Source organism: Anthonomus grandis, chromosome 2, assembly GCF_022605725.1.
Source record: "Anthonomus grandis grandis chromosome 2, icAntGran1.3, whole genome shotgun sequence".
Taxonomy (NCBI): Eukaryota; Metazoa; Arthropoda; class Insecta; order Coleoptera; family Curculionidae; genus Anthonomus; species Anthonomus grandis.
Genome location: NC_065547.1, coordinates 20,225,783 through 20,246,076, shown reverse-complemented (window position 1 = coordinate 20,246,076; position 20,294 = coordinate 20,225,783). Strand labels below are relative to the sequence as shown.

The window sequence follows — 20,294 nt, the reverse complement described above, 5'->3', positions numbered from 1 at the left end:
ATGGCTATTTTTATAAACATAATAAATTTTTATTATGTTTTAAAAATATGTGGCGAATGTCAAATTTGGTAACGAAATTCTCAATAAAAGGTATAACTTTCAAAAATTTGGTATGAGTATGTTTCTTCATAAAAAAATCGTTTTGAAAGAAAATGCCATAGTAGGAAGAAGTATATTTCACGTTTAACATTTATTCTCTTAAATATTAGACAATAAATATTTTTCTACATAATAAATATCTATTCTAATAAATAAGATAAGGAAATTAATATACCCATAATAATTAATGAAAGTCCGTGGAAGTCAATGGAGACGTAGAGATTGAGGCGAATGCAGAAGCCAAAATTGTCATAAGAAAGAGGAATATTAATGAAAATGGAAAACATACCTTGCATTACCGTTGTAGCTGACGATGTTTTGTCGAAACGCTCATACAAATTACTCAATACTCAATTGAATAATAATACAATACTCAACTGAATTATGATAAGACGGCCAAGACACTTTTTTAAGACAATTATTGTTGTAATTTGTAAAAAAAAACATACTACTTCCAAGTTATACTTTTAGTGGTATTTCTTAAAGTCATCCTATTTTTTGAATTTAGGAAGAAAACGAAGTAATTCCAAAAATTTACCAGTTTCAGCAATGTTGAGGAAATAATTGGCTACTAATTCACACAGATGCGTATAGCGATAAACAAAATAGTCATACATAGAAGAAATGAAGCTGAAGGTTCCTTAGAGAAAAAGTGCAGGAGAGTGATAAAACATAAGAAATGTGGCATCTCATATATTTCGAGAACATGAAATGTAAACATCATTGGGACACTTCACATGTACGATAAAGGACATTGAAAAAAATTGTATTCCTAAAATGAAGGAATGCGGCTTATTTCAGTATATTGGGATTTGCCTTGAACGAGTCGCAACAAGTACATTCAGCTTAATTTAAAATAAAGATAATAATTTGGCGGAGCACTACAAATCTATAGTTTGTAAGTTTTTTGGTGGAAAATGCATAAATTATTACCTTAAAGGATTCCGACCGGTTATAATGCTGCTGTCATTTCTTTTAAAATATGCAATCTAAGAAAAATACTTTCTGCTTCAACACAGTTAAAGTCTTATTATATTCCAATTTTTTTGGAAATAATTCCATCAAATATGGTAAGGATTCTGAGTCTGTTGATTCTTGATTCCGCTTTCCGAAAGTGGAATTTAACTGTTTGAAATATAACCATAAATCGTCACTAAATTTTCAAATTCAAATATATTTCTTGTCTAACAGGAATCTAATCCTAATCACTAAGACAAAATATAAAAATATAAGTAATAATAATGCGTATGTAATGAAAAATAATAATAATCATATATAAAAACAAAAAGAAAAAAGTACTAGAGATACATTAACTAAATACTAACAATATTATTTGACAATAGTTTTTTTAAATGACGAGGAGACATGTGAAAGAGATCGACATCCAGATTCAAATGGACTAAGTTAAACGAAGAGCATGAGTATAAAGGCTCTTTTTTTGCTAAATGTGTACTACATGTTTGTAAGTAAAAATGTTTTATCTTCTAGTATTAATGTAAGGCCGAACAAAGTATAGAGCTGCTGGCAAGTCCAAGCAGTTAATACGACCATTACATAATTTGAAAAGAAAAAGCAAACCAACACAAATAATTTCCTGATGAAGGGAAAGCATATGAGTGCTGATCGTATCCTTGTTCAGGGTAAACTTTATTTAATTTAAAAATCAGTTTTAAAAGCGATATGTTTCAGAAATGTACGTTGAACAAATTCAAGTCTAACACTGTGAACAGTATAGTGTGTATACCAGATTCTACTTCATATATTAGTGAAGTCTGATGTCGCTCTTATAATAAAACCAAGAGCTTGTAAAGATGACTATGATGTTATCTATATTGCAAAAATTAAGCTTCTTGTCAATAGTGATATCCAAATCACGAACATAATCACAGTTAGAAAGAATTGTACCATTTAATGTATGGTACAATTCTTTCAAAATGTATATTCGAAGCTAATTTCATTTTTCAGCAAAGAAATTGAAATTTTTACACTTTTCAATATTAAAAGGAAGCCTAATAATCTTACACCTAGATTAAATTAAGATCGCCTTGGAGAAGCAAACAGTTTTCTCAAATAGTTATAATGCGAAATATCTTTAGGTTGACAGCAAACAAAAGGCAATTGCCTAAAGGTTTAACAGAGATGTCATTGATAAAAATGGAAAACAAAAGAGGAGCAAGATTGCTACCCTCAGTAGGACCGCTATCTGCTTTATAAACATATGATCTAAACCTATTATATTCTACAAACTGGTGTCTATCTGCCAGATAGGAGGCAAGAAATTCTACAAGATTAGAATGAAAACGAAGCCTGTTTTGACGGAGATATCACTTGGCTAGTAATATCGTTGATACTCCGTAGTCAACGATAAAATCCGTCAAAAATATGTGAAGCTTTTTTTACAATATTTAATGTTAACTTATTTTTAGTAGTTTCAATAAAGTTTTTTATACATTTACTCCATTTTGTGCTAGGTAATAACGCATAGTTATATATTTCCTGTCTATATCATAAATATTTTTCTAATAATTAAACTGAACAAAAAATATTTTAAAAATTTGCTAATACAGGAAAGTAAAAAATCATACTCGACTATCAAAAAATAGGAAAGGTTGGATATAAAGAGCTACTATCTACAAAAAAAGATGTACATCAAAGTTTAAATTTACTTTATAAAACTTATAATTTAAGCGCCTTTAAAGTGATTTCATATTTAATAAAGATGAAATTTCCTTTTTTACTTTTTTTACTGGATTCAGCCTCTAAAGCAGCAAATGCCTGCACAACCAAGTAAATTTTTACACAAAATTATCGACGTACGCAAAATATATGATTATTATTACCGTTAGCTATGTTTTTAAATTTTTTTATTAATTATTAATTAATTGATAGAGATATAATAGAAAACATTTTCAAAAATTGTGAAAACAAAATTGTTACTGTCCAAAAACAATAACCTCAAAAAAACCTGTTTATTCCTAATAAGCTACACCACCGTCTCTCGCTAGTACGATGTGCTCGAGAAAATCTTTACGTTGCGTCGGCCGGCCCCAGAACGGTCGGAAAGAGAAAATCATGAAATGTGTAAAGGCGGGTCGCTCCGGACACCTGTTAGAAATCCCTGTCTATTGGTGCCTACCACAGATGTAAATACTGTAAATTTATATATGTAAATATAGATGTAAATTTATATTTACATCTGTGGGTGCCTACACACACAGAACACAAATATATAGCCTACACACTTACCGGCGGCCTGATTATTCGATATGACTGATTCTAAATAAAATGTTCAGTCGTGAGTGTCTTGCGGATTGCCTAGTTTTTAACGATTTGTCGACGACACGCTTGGGTATATCGTATACACCAGACGATATAGCTTCTTCCTTTTTTAATACGTGCATAATGTAACAGCATCCTTTTTTAAACGTATTTGTTTCATTTATTGTTTATCCATAGTTATACCAGGTTTTCATTAGTATATTAAAAGCTTTCTTAAACACAACAACTAATAGATTTAATTCTACCCTATTTTTCACAACCTTTTGTTAATAATAGGCAGAGGAAGTAGAGTTACCATTGAATGGGCTGTTTTGGTATGTTAAGATTTTATGCCACAGATTGTTACCAAAGAAGCATTTGAGAAGATTTTAAATTTGGAATTAGCGAAACTACAAGTCGTTGGATCCATAAAATTACTGAAATTATTGACAATCACCTTGCTGACCAATTCATTAATTTTTCAAATATAAGAGATGAGAGACAAATTAATAAATTAACATTTATAGAGAGATCCAATTTTTCTTGTGTTAAGCCGCGTCCAGATCTGTACCACGTCGCGCAACCGTACCACGTCGCGTACCACGATGCGAGCAGAAAACCCACGTTCACGTACGCCGTACCGAACAACGCTTCGCACCTCGCATTGCAACCGTTTGTGCGATCCATTTTACTGATATTTTAATTTTTGTCAGTGGTTAATTTAGCGTTCAGAATCGATGTTGCTGCTGCTCTCCCTTCGAAATGAGGAAAGCAAATTAGTTATCTTCTTTTTAATTTCATCCACCGTTGTATTCCATAAACATTCATGATGCCTATAGAACGCAATTAAAGAGATATACGCTGGTCAGTCCACTCCATGACACCTGCCGATAGCCAAAATAAAACTAAAATAAAGAATCGTGTCGTACGGTTTCGTCGTTCGTTTCCCGTCCAGACTTGCTTGGCATCGTCGCGTACCAATCCTTTGGTGTTTCGTCAGAAAACCGACTCGCCCTGGATCGCGACGAGCGCCGAGCTGCAACATTTTTTAAGTTCGCGACGGCGTTCGTTTCGACGTCCAAATGGGTCGCGACGTGGTACAGATCTGGACGCGGCTTTATAGGTAGGTCCTATTGATTTCACCCATGTTGCCATATTAAAGCCAAAAGTGGATGAACACAACAAGTTTTTGTGATTTTCCATGAATTAAATTATTATTTTCCTATGGGTAGCGGTGGTTTTAAACCACTTTTTTTATTTTAAAGAAATAATATGGGCATATATTTAAATAAAAACACACGGAGGCGAAAAAAATTAACAGAATAAATTCTTAGTGTTTACCAATAAAAAAGACAATTGATGTTTGCATCTGTCAAATATTAGGGAAAATAACAAATATATACCAAGAAACCTAAATCAAATTGAATAAAACGAGTTTAGCCGACGATTGAAATTTAGAATCACCTTTCTCGTTACGACTGAGTCGCGATCGAATTCGAAGTCGTGATCGTATCGAGATCGAGTCATGATTTTAGAATCCCAGCCCTAGTTGCGGCCTGTCGTATTTTTTAACACACACTAAAATTATCATCGCCAACACAGCTGTTTGACGCTATTGCTATATTATATTACTTTTCAAAGTGCGCGAGTGTCTTTGTATTAAGATGTTTTTTACCAAACGAAAGTTCTTTAGTATCTTTTTAAAGCTCTTATTTTGTTGACTGACATTAAGCCTAAAAATATGAGGCATGTATGGGTGAAGGAGTGGCTTTTAAAAAGAGGGGAACTATCACATATAAATTTAATTCGGATTTTAAGAAGGTCCTGTTCGGAAGATTTTAAAAACTATTTAAGAATGATTGATGCATGTTACCAGCAGTTGCTTAAGCTCGTCAAACCATACATTAAAAAAAAATATACTAAAATGAGACAGGCTATTAGCGCTGAAGAAAGACTAATAGTTACCTTAAGATATCTGGCCACTGGTCGTACATTGGAAGATTTAAAATTCTCAGCCATTATTTCTTCTCAAGCTTTAGGTCTAATAATTCCGGAAACATGCAAAGCTATGCCAAGGCAGTGTATCCTTAAAGAAGACATTCTTAAAGGTAAGTAAAATAAATATTAATAATTTGTAGGATAATATTATACGAAAATACAATTAAAATCCCGGTGGTTTCAAACTTTATTTGCTATAAATATATAAAACAATATAATAGTATTAAAAATAAGGCTTTATTTCTTAATAATAGCTCTCTAAATTCTAGATAGTAACTTTTCACATACACATACAGTAATATTTTAACTATTACAGTAACATACATAACATGTTACGATAATGTAAATGTTATAAAACATGTAAAATTTAATTAAAAGTTAATGCGTTAATGCGTTAACGCAACTGGAGATATGTGCCCAATTTTTGTTCAACTTCATTATTTCTTCCGGTGTAAGAATAGTCAGAAACAAAAACATTATTATCCCGTGATACATTTCTTAATTTGTTTCCAATGTGCTTGCCAGTGATATCAAATTCGTCTTCCTTTTCATCTAGCTGTGTGGTAAATTTTTGGAGCATATCTTCTCTTTTTTTTTCATCCAACTTCTGTTTTTTCATACGGTTAGCCATAGGTATTTCAGACATCGATGAAGTAGACCTACGCAAAGCTATAGTTGATGTAGCCGATGTGGAAGCTTCTGACAATATATTTTCACAATCCTGAAATAAAAATAAATAACGTTTAATACAATTTTTATACGTTCTAGAAAAGCTTTATTTTATAATTCTTTTTTAATTTTAAAACCAGTTTGCTGCAGCATATGTGTATTCACAAGAATTGCTTTTTCTTTGATTTCAGATGCCAAAGACTCAAGAAGACTGGCAAGAAATAGCAAAACATATAGAAAACAGATGGAATTTTCCTAACTGTGGCGGTTCTCTAGACAGAAAACACATAAGAATAACCAAGTCATCCAATAGTGGATCGTACTAGTACGACTATAAAAACTATTTTAGTGTCGTTTTAATCACCTTGGTGAACGCAGATTACGAGTTTCTATGCGTGAATGTTGGATGAAATGGACGAAATTCCGATGCAGGAGTTATTGAATCTACACAATTTTTTGACAAACTTAAATAAAATAAATTAAAATCACACAAAGAAGAATATGAACTTTGTTTTTGTTTCTGATGATGCCTTCGCTTTACATCCAAATGTATTAAAACCTTACAGTGACAAGAACTTAATACATGAAGAGCGTATATTTAATTATAGATTATCCCGCGTCAGGCGAACTGTTGAAAATGCCTTTGGAATTTTGGCTAATAGATTTAGGGTATTTCATACACCAATAAATATGAAAGTTGAGAAAATTATATTGATTGTCTTGGCTGCGTGTGCCTTACACAATTTTCTTAGGCGGAACAATGGTGGCTATTATATTCCTAAGAACACCGTAGACTCTGAAGATCTTGAAGGCGGTACAATCAATAAGGGCTCATGGAGAACAGATGCTACAACCTTAGATGGACTAAAAGGTTGCAAAACGCGAAATTTTTCAAAAGAAGCGAAGGAAAACCGTGAGTCATATAAGAACTACTTTATGGGGGATGAAAAAGTATCTTGGCGAAATAATCTTATATAGTTATCATTATATTTTTTATTTTATGTATTAAAATGTATGTCTTTGATTTTTAAAACAATATTGGCAGGCTAAGTTTTGATAAATGTTCCGAAAGATTTGACAAACAACATACTTAGAATCGTAAGAAATCCCATGAGAGTAATGAGAAAAATGTTTTTAAAAATCGGCCAACTTTGTTGTTCAGCGGTCCATGTGGCGTTTATAGTGGAAAAAGTTAAAATTAGGGTTGTGTTTTATTTTGTGTCTGTGCATTAGGCAAAATACCAGGTGCGAAACTATTTTTTTTTTTATAATATATATACACTTTATAGTTTATAGTTTAACATAATTAGAATTAGAATCTATAGTTTAACATAAACTGAACTCAACTGAACTGAACTGCGAACAACGAACTGCGTTTATAAATCCAGCTTAAAAACCAAAATAACTACACTAGTCCGATCAAACACCAAGTGGTATTACGTCATGACACCAAGCATAAACTTATGGCATTTGCTGGTGGCATCATTTTAACGTAGTCCCACAGAATCTTTGATCAGAATTTACTTTATAATAAAATATTAAACTTACCTCATCTTGATGAGTATCATCAAGTATAACTCGCTATCGTCATTAGATCGTGCTTCTCTGGCCTCTTCTTGATGGATCGTAAAAACCAATAAATTATAATACCATAAATTTGGCTTATAAATAGCGCTGGTGGATAAACCACTCCTCATTGACTGCTTGACTTTCTTAAGTTCTTTACTAGACGAAGATCTTAAATTATTTATTTTTTTTCACTGTTTCTACATTTGCAGATGAATCAGTTGTACGGTACAATTCAAGCAACTCGTTATGACCAGTCTCTTTTAATTTTCGGTCTGAAAAAGACCTTGATTTTCCAAAGAGCGGGATGTCTACGATATATTTCGATAAATTTTCGGATAAATGCTTTAGAATTTGCCTGGTTTGCCATTTTGCGATAGCACACTCAAGACTGTATGATTATTAAAATGTTTAAATAAAGAGTGTGGACCACGCCGAAAGCCGATTTCAGTCCAGTTTTACCACACTACCACACACATGCCGCTGTCAAACAAGTCAGTGCTATACTATCAAACTATCGGCAGGATCGCACCGGTTAACTGATCGTGTGTGCGCAGATATGGACGAAGGTTTCACCGGCGATCCGCCCGACAGTCCGTGGCCGACAGGCCGCCGGTAAGTGTGTAGGCACTATAAATCTCGGGTGAATCACATGTATGAAGCTTGTATGGTGAAAATCGGAATCGGAGTGTCGGCCATCTTGCTTGGCAAAGTTAACAGGGAGCTGACAGACAGTTGTTGACATTGACTGAGAACATCATTTGTCATTGTCATACCATTTGAATTTGTCTTTCATTTCAATGAATGCTGGAAGCGTAGGTTGAGTTTGCTATTTGTTTAAAGGATGTTATTTTAAATTCATGACTTTTTTTTTTAAGTTCTCTTTCAATATTGGGAGTAATGCTTTAATCGATCTACAGCACGCAATTCCAGGTTTCTGGTAAGAAAATCTGATTTTATTTATTACTATTATGTTTTTGTATTGTTAATCTTCAGTGTTTAATAAAATCAAATTCAGTTGATTTCAATGAAGAAGTTTCACTTTTCAAGTATTTAATGTTATTATAAATACATATTACAAAATGTCTGGCTTCTCATTTTTTTTCCACAATTAAAAAGTTGATTAAAATTTTCTTGTAAACTTTTACCTTCATGTAAGAGTATTTATATTTTAAGTGATTCGCATAAACAAAGTAAGAAAAGATTTTTTTAAATTCCTTCAGTCCCCATTACGAGACATCAGGAGAGAGAGCAGGAGAGAGGACAAACAGGAGAGAGATATGCAATGTAAATTTTATTAAGACTTATAGAAAGAGCTATAGAATTTGTTCCTATCAGTTCTCTCCAACAAATTTTAATAATGCTGATACTACTGATACTGCTGGCTTTACACTACGATACATATTTATTTAAACATTTATTTTGTCTTTTTTTTTCCAAATAAATCATTAAGTGAATTTATTTATAAGGTTTGCACTGCCTATTTTTTTATTTTATTTCATGCTCGTATCATACAACTTCCTGTGTTCACTTAGACGAGACATTAGGGTAGTTCTAACAGTGCTAACAAAATACTTTTAAACATTATTAATTCTAATTTATATAAAGTCTGTTATAATAAATTATTGTAAATTACTTGTATCATTTTAACTTTTTTTTTAGGAAAATTAAATAATAAATGTATTAAAGCAAAACATTGTTGTATTTCCATTTTGTAATTGGTGTTATGTAGTATACTATTGTTAATTGATTATTGCAGTAAATTAACTTACTTTGATATGTAAAATAAAGCTAAAGAATTTTATTTTTATTCTGATCAATATCTGATGCTAACACCAATCAAAAAGGTTCCTTTCTCTATAAGAAGCGTTTGCTTTAGATTTAAATAATAAGATTATCAGATTAAATTAAATTTGATTTCCCGCCTTAATTTGGCCACGCCTTTCTACCATTTTGATTGGTCCAATTAGGCACGATAAACTATCAAGTTAGTTACAACAGTTTCCGTTGCCAAGCGAGAGGACGCTACCTGATTTATCAGAGGAATTTCTTATCAGTTTGTATGCAACCACCACTTCTCTACGTCGAGTGTATGATTGGATTGTAGGCTATAGGTTTTTGGGTTTTTTATAGAAAATGGCGTTTTTCTGGAAAACTGTAATGTTTAAATAAAAACGGCTTTTGGTGGATTATAGCTAATTTCCGGGTGTCTGAGAGAAAAAATGGTTATTGTTGGTGGCGTGGGTAAGTCGGCATTAAGCGTTAATGTCAAATAATAGTGTAGAACAAAAACTGCGCTACGTAGCTGTTTGTCGAATGTGTCGAGAAATAAGTTTTAAAAGATTATTTAAATGCTAAAAGTATGAAGCCTCTAAGTACCACCAAAAAAAAGTTATTAAAGGACGTTATTATTCACGTAAAAAAGTTAATAGCTCGCCCTGCATAATTTAAAAAAATTCGTTTATATGGTATTTGAAAGACAAATAATAAAAACTTTTTTCTGTAAATAAGTACCACTTAGCGGTGAAATTCCAAAAAAACTGAAAATGCCAGAACTCGTTTTTTTTTAAAGGGCTGAAAATGTTCCATAAAAATAAGCCTTTTTGCCGAAGCACCTTTTCAATATAAATTATAGTTTAGCCTCTGAAGCAGTTTACATTTTTTTAAATAATTTTTATTCGCTTAAAATTAACTTACCCTGTATACCGATTTCGCCAAAAAAGTCTACAGGTCTTAAATCCCTATTACCCCTTATGTCCTAAGAATTTCATGTCGATTAAAGGTTTTAAATTTGAGTTCTGGCGGACCAAAGGGACTATTTCATCTATTTTTTACTTCAACGCGGCTTCGAGTACTTTTGGAGCTCCGGAAAAAAATGTACGGATCCATAATTCCTCTTTATCATATCGCTATCCCTATAGTCAAATATTTTTTATGATACAAGATAAAATTCTGTAGGCCAAAAGACAATAAAATTAGGATCGGACGGATAAATTTTCCGTAGGTATTTATTGCCATTCTTCATGCATTTTCAAAAATTTTCAGACTCTAACAGCTGTTATAGACATGACGTTATTCAAGCGCAAAAATATGGTGAGATTACACTTAAGAGGTCATAAGGCGCGTACTCGCTAAAATATGGTATATATTTATACTCTAATTACAATTTTTTAGGTCTTGTCACCAAAGATCTAGTATATTTCAAACTTTTTTTTGATGTTATGGATTTGACCCTCCATGTACTTTTATAGTAAAAGTTGTTTACTATATTGTATGATTAGAATATAACTTAGAATATAACTATTTCGTAGCAACTTCAGTTTTTTTCAACAATTTTTTCGTTGTGGCAGTGTGTTCGCACGCTAATTACATTTTTTTAAAGAATTTCCCTCGAATATTCTAGAGTTTTTTTTTGTGATTATTTTAACTATATATGGTTCAGTTGTAAACACCAGCGTATGATAATAATACAAAATATAATGATTGACTCTTAATAATATAAACTATTTGAGAGAAAGCACACGCAAAGTATAAAAGTAACGCAAGCATAAAATGTCTCAAGAGTTCAGAATAGATTACAAAATAATTTGGATATTTAGTTTGCATTCTCTTAAACTTATAATTACGTTTAAAGTTATCGATATATTTCTCTTAACAATTTTTCTTAGTTTTTTAATCAATAACCTTCTTTTTATAGGCAAGAATTGTGTGGACTTTTTTGAATCGCTCTGTACCGCTGATATAAAGGGACTTAAAGACAATAGTTCTAGCTTAACTATTTTTACTGACAATAATGGAAGAATCTTAGATGATTTAATCGTTACGAAAATAAATAATCAACATCTCCATATTGTCTCTAATGCTGCCATGAGGGAACAAGACCAAAAAATTATAGTTTGTGGCTTGGTAAGTTTTTTAACTTGTTAAAGGATTTATTTTAATACAATTTTATCAGGAGAGATACAAGAAACTTACTAATCCCAATGCAGAAATATATATACAGTTTTTCAATCCACTTGAGAAAGCGCTTATAGCACTTCAAGGACCCAAGGCCTCTACTGCACTTCAAAAATTGACAAATATTGATCTAACAAAATTGTATTTTATGAACACGGCCTTAAGCAGCATTTTAAACGTCAATGACTGTAGAATTACTAGGTATTGATCTACAGATCTTTTATTTTTCTGTTTTTCTTAATTTCATCAAGATATGTCTTACTAGGTGTGGTTATACTGGTGAAGATGGGTTTGAATTATCCGTAGCCGCAAATAAGGTTGAATCGATTGTTATGGCTTTATTGGAAAATTCAGATGTTAGGATGGCGGGACTAGGTGCTAGAGATTCTTTACGGTAAGCTCTTTATTTTTTGTTTAATTGGATTAAAAAACTAGATACACATCTGACCAACATAGTTCTTGGATGGCAAAATCAATGTAAATAAATAATAAAATTGCAGTTAATTGGAGAATCAATTAATTATTTTTTTAAAATTAACATGAAATCATTACGTAACAATTTGTCTAATTTTATTTATCTATATTAAATACAAAATTACATGAAATTATTATAATTCCAATTCTTTATTAAGTACCGGGTGATGCGTCGCCGAGCGGAACATAGGAAAACCCATGTAAATTTTAAGGGGGTCAATTATTGGCTTCCATGTACATTTTATAGAAAAAATTTAAGATAACTTTTTGAAGTGACCAATCTGGCAAACCCTTGTGCAAAGTTTCAAAAAATTTTAATAAGCGAATCTTGAATTATTCAATTAAATGTAATTGCAAAATTAGCAAATTTTCGGTTCAGGTAAAACTAATTTACTAAAACATTCAATGTACATTAACAATTAATTTACAAATAACATCTAAAATATAATTTAAAAATTTAACTACTGAATAAAAACAATTTTTTAAGGAGAATTTCATGCAGAACATCATGTGACTCACGCATTAAGAGTCTCTCAGCATTCCTCCACTAACTACCTCGATATGTGATTCTCACCGTATTTTAATGTCAAAAGTTATCCCCAGAAACCTTTCACTATCTCAGTCTTCTATAGGGCGCATTGTAAATATCATGCAATGCATTTTGTCTGTATTCAACGGAAGTTTATTTAACCGGAACCAGAAATCAGCCTCTTTTTGCGCAGCCATATTGACCACACCTATATTACCTATCACTGGAGAGAGAAACAATCATAATCGTATCATAAATGAAGAGCGTAAGCTGTACATTGCAATTACTTGCAGGAGATTGAAATTGATATAAATTAAGAATAATATGGGTCCCAATAATAAACCTTATGGAACGCTTTCATTTATTGCCCTCTCCAGCGATGTCACAACTCCGTGTGACCACACTTGAATTTTGTTATTTAAGTAGGTGTTATCCATTAAATACTATTCTCATTGAAGTTGTAGGCACATCGTTTTTTTTTAGTAAGATGTCATGACTGACACAATCAAAGGTTTTGTTCAGGTCACAAAATAAAGCTGCCTTATATTATTTATTATCATATGCCTTCTAAAATTTGGGAGACTAGAGCTAGAATACCCATTGTAGTATTTCTGCCTGCACAAAGACCAGATTGACTACCTAAAAACAGACTATTAAGTTCACATTTATGTCCATGCAGTTGCTGACCTTTAAGGCCGTGTATTTTAAAAATATTGTAGATATAAAAGGGAGCAGTGAAATTTGCCTGTTCAACACTACTGCTCCTTTTAAGACATTAGGAAAAGTATTCTTTCTAAATATGTTTATGAGCTTAATTACAGGTCTAATTAATAGGTCTTTAACTTTGATTTTATTAACTTTACACTCAAACCATATATATTTTCCTTTTTGTGTTTTTTAATATATTAGTCATATCAGTAACCTCATTAAATGTCATATTGCGAAAAGAACCATCCAGAGATAGATATTTTTGCGAGATAGCCCATTGTATATATGACAAATTCAATAATTCATTCAGCAAGAAAAGCAATATTCAATAAATTTTTCACTCATAAATACAATAAAATTTTCATGACCATTTAAACAACTTTTCTTTAAAAAGTCCCTTAAAAATATTTAAGTTACTCCGCCTGTTTATTGTTTCTGGTAAGAACAACTTGGTCAACTGCTAGCCTTACAGCACTATTGCGCCAAGTTCCTCCTTATTCACATAATGTTTTGTAACACAAATAATATTGATAGTTTTATTAGCCAGAAATGCTTCTAGCTCATACTCTACTTTTTCTGTTTAATGATTGTAATTTTTTATAAAACATACAGCTTATGGCAACAGTATATCTTTAGGCTACAAACTTTACAAGCGGACATGTATTCTTCCTCTTTTCCGGGTGGAATACCAAGTCTAGCTTTGCAATTCGTTCATAACTCCTCTCATTTTTCCATAAACATTATCTATATCCAGGCCTTTGTATTTTGTCTTGACTCTCAGGGTTTGGGGCAGTCCGAAGGCGAAGAGGAAGGATAGTTGTTGGGCAGCGTTTTGAATAAGGTCGAGTTTTTGTTCTCGTCTCTTATTAGTTTTAGGCGTGTACAATTTACCAATTCCTTTACCTTGTTCTTTGACTTGTATAACTTATGTTTCAACTTATGTTTCGAGCTTTGTTATTATTGACTTCCATTGCCTTTTTGGTCAAGGACTGTCAGGTGATTACCGATTCTACGGATAGTAACTATTTACAAATTTTTAAATTTAGAAATGAACAGATCGAATACCGAACATCCGATTGGTCACGACGAAATAGGAGGTGTGAGCAGAAGAGATACATATGTGAGAACCTGTGTGCCCAATTTTAGACAAGCTTATTTATCCATATTATAGGGTACGTCCTTGCTCTCTTTGACCTTGTCGAAGATTTTTTTATTTTTTATACGTTTTCACCTATAGTATCTGTTATAGTGTCTATTATTATAAATCCCTGTATTTAAAATTTTCTGGAATGTAATATAGTTGCTTGCTTCGACTAGCACTATTCTATTGAAAGTATTGGTCTCTAAAAAAACAATAATCGGTAAAAACAATGCAAAAAATTCCAAACACTTTTAAATTATTCCATGGGGCTTTAAAAGGTACTGCGTTTCTTGATATTTTAATCAGTTGGTAATTCTGCAGTTTAGCGGCTTTTGTTCAGTGCCAATTGTAGCCTCTCTTGACTTTGAATTACGCTTTGACTTAAACAGCGTCTTACTAACGTAGCCAATGACTTTCTCTTCTAGGCAATTCTGGATTTGAGAAAGCACGGCTCTTATGCCCACAATGCTAGCGTCCATGTCCAATAAATTTTCTTTCAGGTAGATTTGGATCGCTCAGTATAAAGTAAGAGCCGCTTCTCAGAGCCTCTTTTAGGTAATCGAAAACTTCCTGACAGTTTTGGAAATTCCGCTCACCTTCTGCCAGCCTGGTCAATGGTTTTTCGATGTTGGTAAATCCCTCCATATAGCATCGGTAGTAAATAAATATTCCGCAAAAGCCGCATAGCTCATACTTGTCTTTCGGAACTGGAATCTTTGACAGTCTCGACCTTTGCCTTGGGCACCGCAACTCCTTTACTGGAGACGATGTAACCCAGATACTGCATCGTGCTTTGAAACAGACTCTTCTTTAAGCTCGTTTTGAGTCGAGAAACTCATAGCCTCAGGAATACTTCTTCTAGACTTTTCATCTAGTCCTTAAGCGATTTTTCGTCATTAAGGTAAACCTTTTAAAATCCGTTTCATCAGCCGTTCAAAAATAGATAACTTCAACATAGTTAAAAAGGTTGAACAAAACAGTTTTGAAAACAGGTTTAAAAATAGACTAAAACGTCTTATTATAAGTTCTGTCGTCTATGATATCAACTAATTTAGCGACATGCTGAAAGTCACTCCTGCCTAGTCAGTGTCTGTACTTTGTTGGTACTTTTACGGTTATTCTAGTTTCAAATTTTTAAATGTGTGTAATTAGATTTTTTTTAGAATAGTTTTACTCTTTTAAATATGTTAATTAGGATTATCAGTTTCTTTCTCCGGACTTGTCTTATTCTATTGTATATGTAGTATTAAATCACCAAATAAATCAGTAATCAGTAAAAGTGGCAGGTGAATGAATATACCTAAATGTATTATATTTTGATCAATTATTTCAATAGTAATTTCATTAACCTGAATTGGTGCTTGGGATGTTGAAGACCCGCACATTCCAACACGACAAATTTTAACTATATTGTATGTACTTTTTTAATACTAAATGCAGTTGATTACACAGTCCAAATGGCATTTTTTAATTTTTTTTCTTGGCCGTCTTTTTTTTTTACCAGTACTACCGGTAAAGACCATGGACTGCTAGATGGTTCTCTGACGCCATGTTAGTGTATCTACTAGCTAGTAGTAGAGTCTACCTTATTGCACCATCGCGGAGTCCATCCAGAAATGCTTGAACTGACAAACGTTTCATGATCCTTTCCTGTACATTTGGATATGCCAGTTCAGTCAAACGTGCTATATGGACGTCAAATTCTTGCAAGAGCTCTACTGACTTTTGGCACTGATTTTTCAGCATGTGGTAGAGATCCAAATGCCTCATTAGTATTGTACATTAGATCAAAAATACTAAGGCGTCATATTGTACCTAGCCGGAGACAGTGAACTAGTGTTAACCAGCGTATGAGTTGCTTCTCTCCTTGAAATGAGATATGATCATATTGTTTATATGATCTAGTCTATTTGTGAGGTTAAATTATGTTAGTCGCATGTTTGTTTTAGTTGGTGTGTCGCGGAATAATAATGTTCTTGTTCGCCTTTATTTTATCCTTATTACTCTAAAATAAAAATAGTTAAAAGTTTCTTCGGTGTTCTTAATGATCCACACTTCAGATTTTAAGAGGTTTTCGGCCCAGACTGCAAATTTTCGCCGAAACGCCAGTAAAAGATACTCGTTGTTTTCATAAGAGAATAAGCATGGCTAACTTTTAGTTAAGTATTCCCAAATTTAAAGGCAAAAAAAATTACGATGAGTGGATATTTGCAGAGCAGAATTACTTGGTCCTAGAGGGCTTCCAGAATTGAATTCAGGCAAGTTCAAGTGCAGATAAAAATCCAAGTGCAAGAACAGATTCAGCTCCTGTTGCTGCGGCAAAACTTGCAAATGAAAGGGCAAAAGCCAAATTAATATTAACTATAGAGAACCTTTGTATCCACATAAACTCTACAGAAACAGCCAGGGACTTATGGCTAACTCTGAAGTCTATGTTTGATGACAGTCGTTGTTCAAAAAGGATTAGCTTGTTAAGGTTGCTAATTTTCGTAAGATTATATTCATGTGACTCAATGGGGAACTACATAAACCAAAATTGTAGAAACTAGTCAACGTCTCAGAGGTACAGGCTTTAATATAGATAATGAATGAGTAGGATCATTAATGCTTGCAGGTTTGCTAGAAAGATTTTTACCAATGATAATGGCAATTGACCACTCGGGTATATTATTCTCTACAGATTGTATTAAGACAAAACTTTTAGACATTGAAGGGAATGATATCAAGGACAGTTCTGGACAGCACTGCAAGACATAGTAAGTCATTTAGCAAGAAAAATAATTTGTCTAGTAATATTAAAGACAAGCTCAACAACATACAGTGCTATAATTGCAAGGAGTTTAGGCATTGTAAAACAATAATATGGTCAATAATATGGGGAAAAAAGATGAAAGTGTTTTTAATGTTATTTTTTGGTCAGGGGTTTATTAAGCAAACAGTATGTTGACAGTGAAGCTAATGTACATATGGTAGCTGATGATAAGTTATTGAAGAGAAGCAGTGCTTGTCCAACATAGGATATATTAGTGGCCAACAATACTGAATACAATCGGTGTTGAAGGTATGCCACTGACATTATTGTCCAGAATGCTCTTTGTGTAGCGGAAGTAACCAACAATCTTCTATCGGTAAGTCGCCATTTTAAAAATGGAAGCAATGTAATTTTTGATGTACAATGTTGCAAGATATATAATAAGAACCCTATACTGGTAGGAAAAGGTGAAGTGTTTTTTAATAGGTAATAGGGAAGTCTCTGCAGAAACATGGCACAAAAGATTCGATCATTTAAACAGTGCAGAGCTAGCAAAGATGAGAAGTGGCGCTGTAGAAGGTTTATATTATGCCGAGAAAATTGACATAGAAAAATACAATTGTACCATTTGTTATGAAGGTAAACAACATAGATTGCATTTTCCAAAAGTCTCTAAAAGAGCAGATAATGTATTAGACTTAATACATTGTGACCTCTGTCGTTTTGTCATTACTCAAGAAAGTTTGGATTTGTTTAGTTTTTAGAATCAAAGAATCAAGTCCTACAACATTTGAAAAATATGAAAAATGTTGTGTAGAGAATCAATAAGAGAGGAAAATCAAAATCCTTAGATCAGATAATGGTGGACAGTTTGTGAATACTTATCTGGATGCCTATTTTAAAGGCAATGTATTTATTCATCAGAAAACTAACATATATACTCCAGAACGAGTTAAACAGAACTATAGTAGAGAGACCAAAGTGTCCACTGTTGGTCGACTGAGGCTAATTTAGAAAAATTATTTTGGGCAGCGACTGTCAATACTGCCATTTACCTAAGAAATAGATTACCTGCAATTGGTTTGCATGACAAGAAAATACCAAAAAATCAACAGGGAGGCATTTTTTTGAAAAATTGTTTTCAATGTTCTAAGTTTAAGAGTTTTTGGAAGCCCTGTTAGGGTGCATGTACCAAAGGAGAACTGTGAAAATTTGACAAGAAAGCAGAAAAGAAAATTCTGGTAGGCTGCAGTAAACATGTCGAAGGATATAGGGTATATGATCTATAAAAAGCTAATAAGTAGGGATGTGGTTATCTTTGACAACTATAAAGATACATTAAATGAACCAGCAACTGCACCAGCCACTCTATATGAAAAACGAGAAGAAGAAATAATAGTTTCAGTGGGAGATTATATTCAACCTCAACCTGAGTTATTTCCATTCTCAAGAATTTACCAGAAGTAGTAGAAAATGAGGAGAATACTGAAAGCTATGGAAGTGTGCTTTCGAGTATCGTCAAAGATGGATATATACCAACCAGTCAAACAAGCAGGATTTTGAAAAGGCCTGAGCACAATTGACCACTTGGAAACTGGGCATCCTCATTGAGTATAATGTTCCTCTAAATCTGGCCTTCGTTGACTACCTTTCGATTCAATCTTAATGAATCTTCTTGGTCAGTTCTAGGAGTTATGGACAATGCAAGTATCGACTCCCATTTTGATGCATATAAATATTGTCAGTACTTAAGTATGGTTTAGAAACAATGGCATTAACCAGTAAATCGACTAATAAACTCCAGGTAAGACAGATGGCCGTAGAGAGAGCTATGCTCCCTATAAGCTTAAGAAGTAGAGTCCGAAATGAGGAAATCCGGAGAAGAACAAAAGTGTTAGACGCATTAGCAATAGTTCCTCCTGTGACCCTACATACATGCGCCTTCAGATAGCTTTTTTCCTTTTAGTTTTTGCCAAGACGCCAATTCCCTATTCATCTTGATTTTTGCATAATTATAAACGAAGTTAAGGACAAACTTTAGAACTGGTTGGTATTACGTAGCTATGTCATGTATAAAAAAATATAGAGGCTGTTCGTGAAGAAAATGTTTCTCAGCATAAATTTAATAAATGAATTAAAGATAAACAATATTTTCAACATAAAATGGCGAGCATGCATTTCTTGGTACATCATTTAGTTCCATTTCCGCTATGTAATAACAGATTTAATAAGGAACAAGCAATAATTAAAACAATGGCTTAGGATCAATGGTTATGACGATAAGATTATTGATAAGCTGATTAGAAGACATAGGTTGAAGATAATCTTAAAAACTCTAGTTGCAACAACATCTGTATAATTCAACAAGTTCGCTGCTTAGAACATTGAATGCCTAGAATAAGCCTAGCTGCAAACCTTAGGCGAGGTTGTTTGAGTTCACCATCTCTCAGACAATGATGTCAAATCGACTTTCCAATTTTTTATTCAATATATAATTTTCTTACATATTTTTTCAATGTGTTGTATTTTGTAACAGGTAAAAAATTTACACTTTAAAGATTTCGTTTATTTGCTGACTAATAATATATATTTTGAAAGTAATCAACAAAATTTTCTGAATAAATAAAGATTCCTGCCAAAAATTATAATAATATTAATCCAATAAAAAAAAATGATTTTGTTTTAATTGGATTAATGAAACTTCCTAAGGTATCATAGGTGTGGTAATTCAAAAGCATTTTAATTTAATATTATATTTAGAAAACACACCAATATTCTTTTTAGACATAAAATTAATTATGTGCAGTGCTATAAATGAATACTATAGAAAATATGGAATATTCATATTATATAATCTGAAAATAAATTATTTCACCAGTGGTTTTTAAGCAAGGATTTTTAATCTTAATTATCCATTGCTATCTATATTTGGCATTCCTCTTGGAAAAAGGAAGCGGCTAGAATATAGGTCTGTGCAGTCTGGGCCATAGTATTTATGTTTTGCCTTTACGTCACCCATAAACAGACGTTTTCTAAAATGATCTCAATATCAATTCAATGTTAATAATAAAAAGTTAACAACCAAAGTAAAAAGTAAAGTTTTAGGTAACACAACGCAACACACAACACACGAGAAAGTACAG

The 20,294-nt window shown here is 32.5% G+C and overlaps 1 protein-coding gene and 1 long non-coding RNA gene across 2 annotated transcripts in view; both read left to right on the top strand.

Annotated features, from left to right (window-relative positions):
* The window catches only part of LOC126749050 (aminomethyltransferase, mitochondrial), a 33,971-nt gene that overhangs the window by 2,243 nt on the left and 11,434 nt on the right, over nt 1-20,294 (top strand). The window contains exons 2-4 of the mRNA XM_050458663.1: nt 11,288-11,496; nt 11,546-11,748; nt 11,813-11,941. Coding sequence (XP_050314620.1) covers nt 11,288-11,496; nt 11,546-11,748; nt 11,813-11,941 — 541 coding nt within the window. The remainder of the gene's footprint in view (nt 1-11,287; nt 11,497-11,545; nt 11,749-11,812; nt 11,942-20,294) is intronic.
* LOC126749193 (uncharacterized) lies at nt 1,409-7,288 on the top strand. The gene is made up of 2 exons (XR_007664923.1): nt 1,409-5,465; nt 6,216-7,288. It is a non-coding gene; the product is annotated as an uncharacterized LOC126749193 (long non-coding RNA).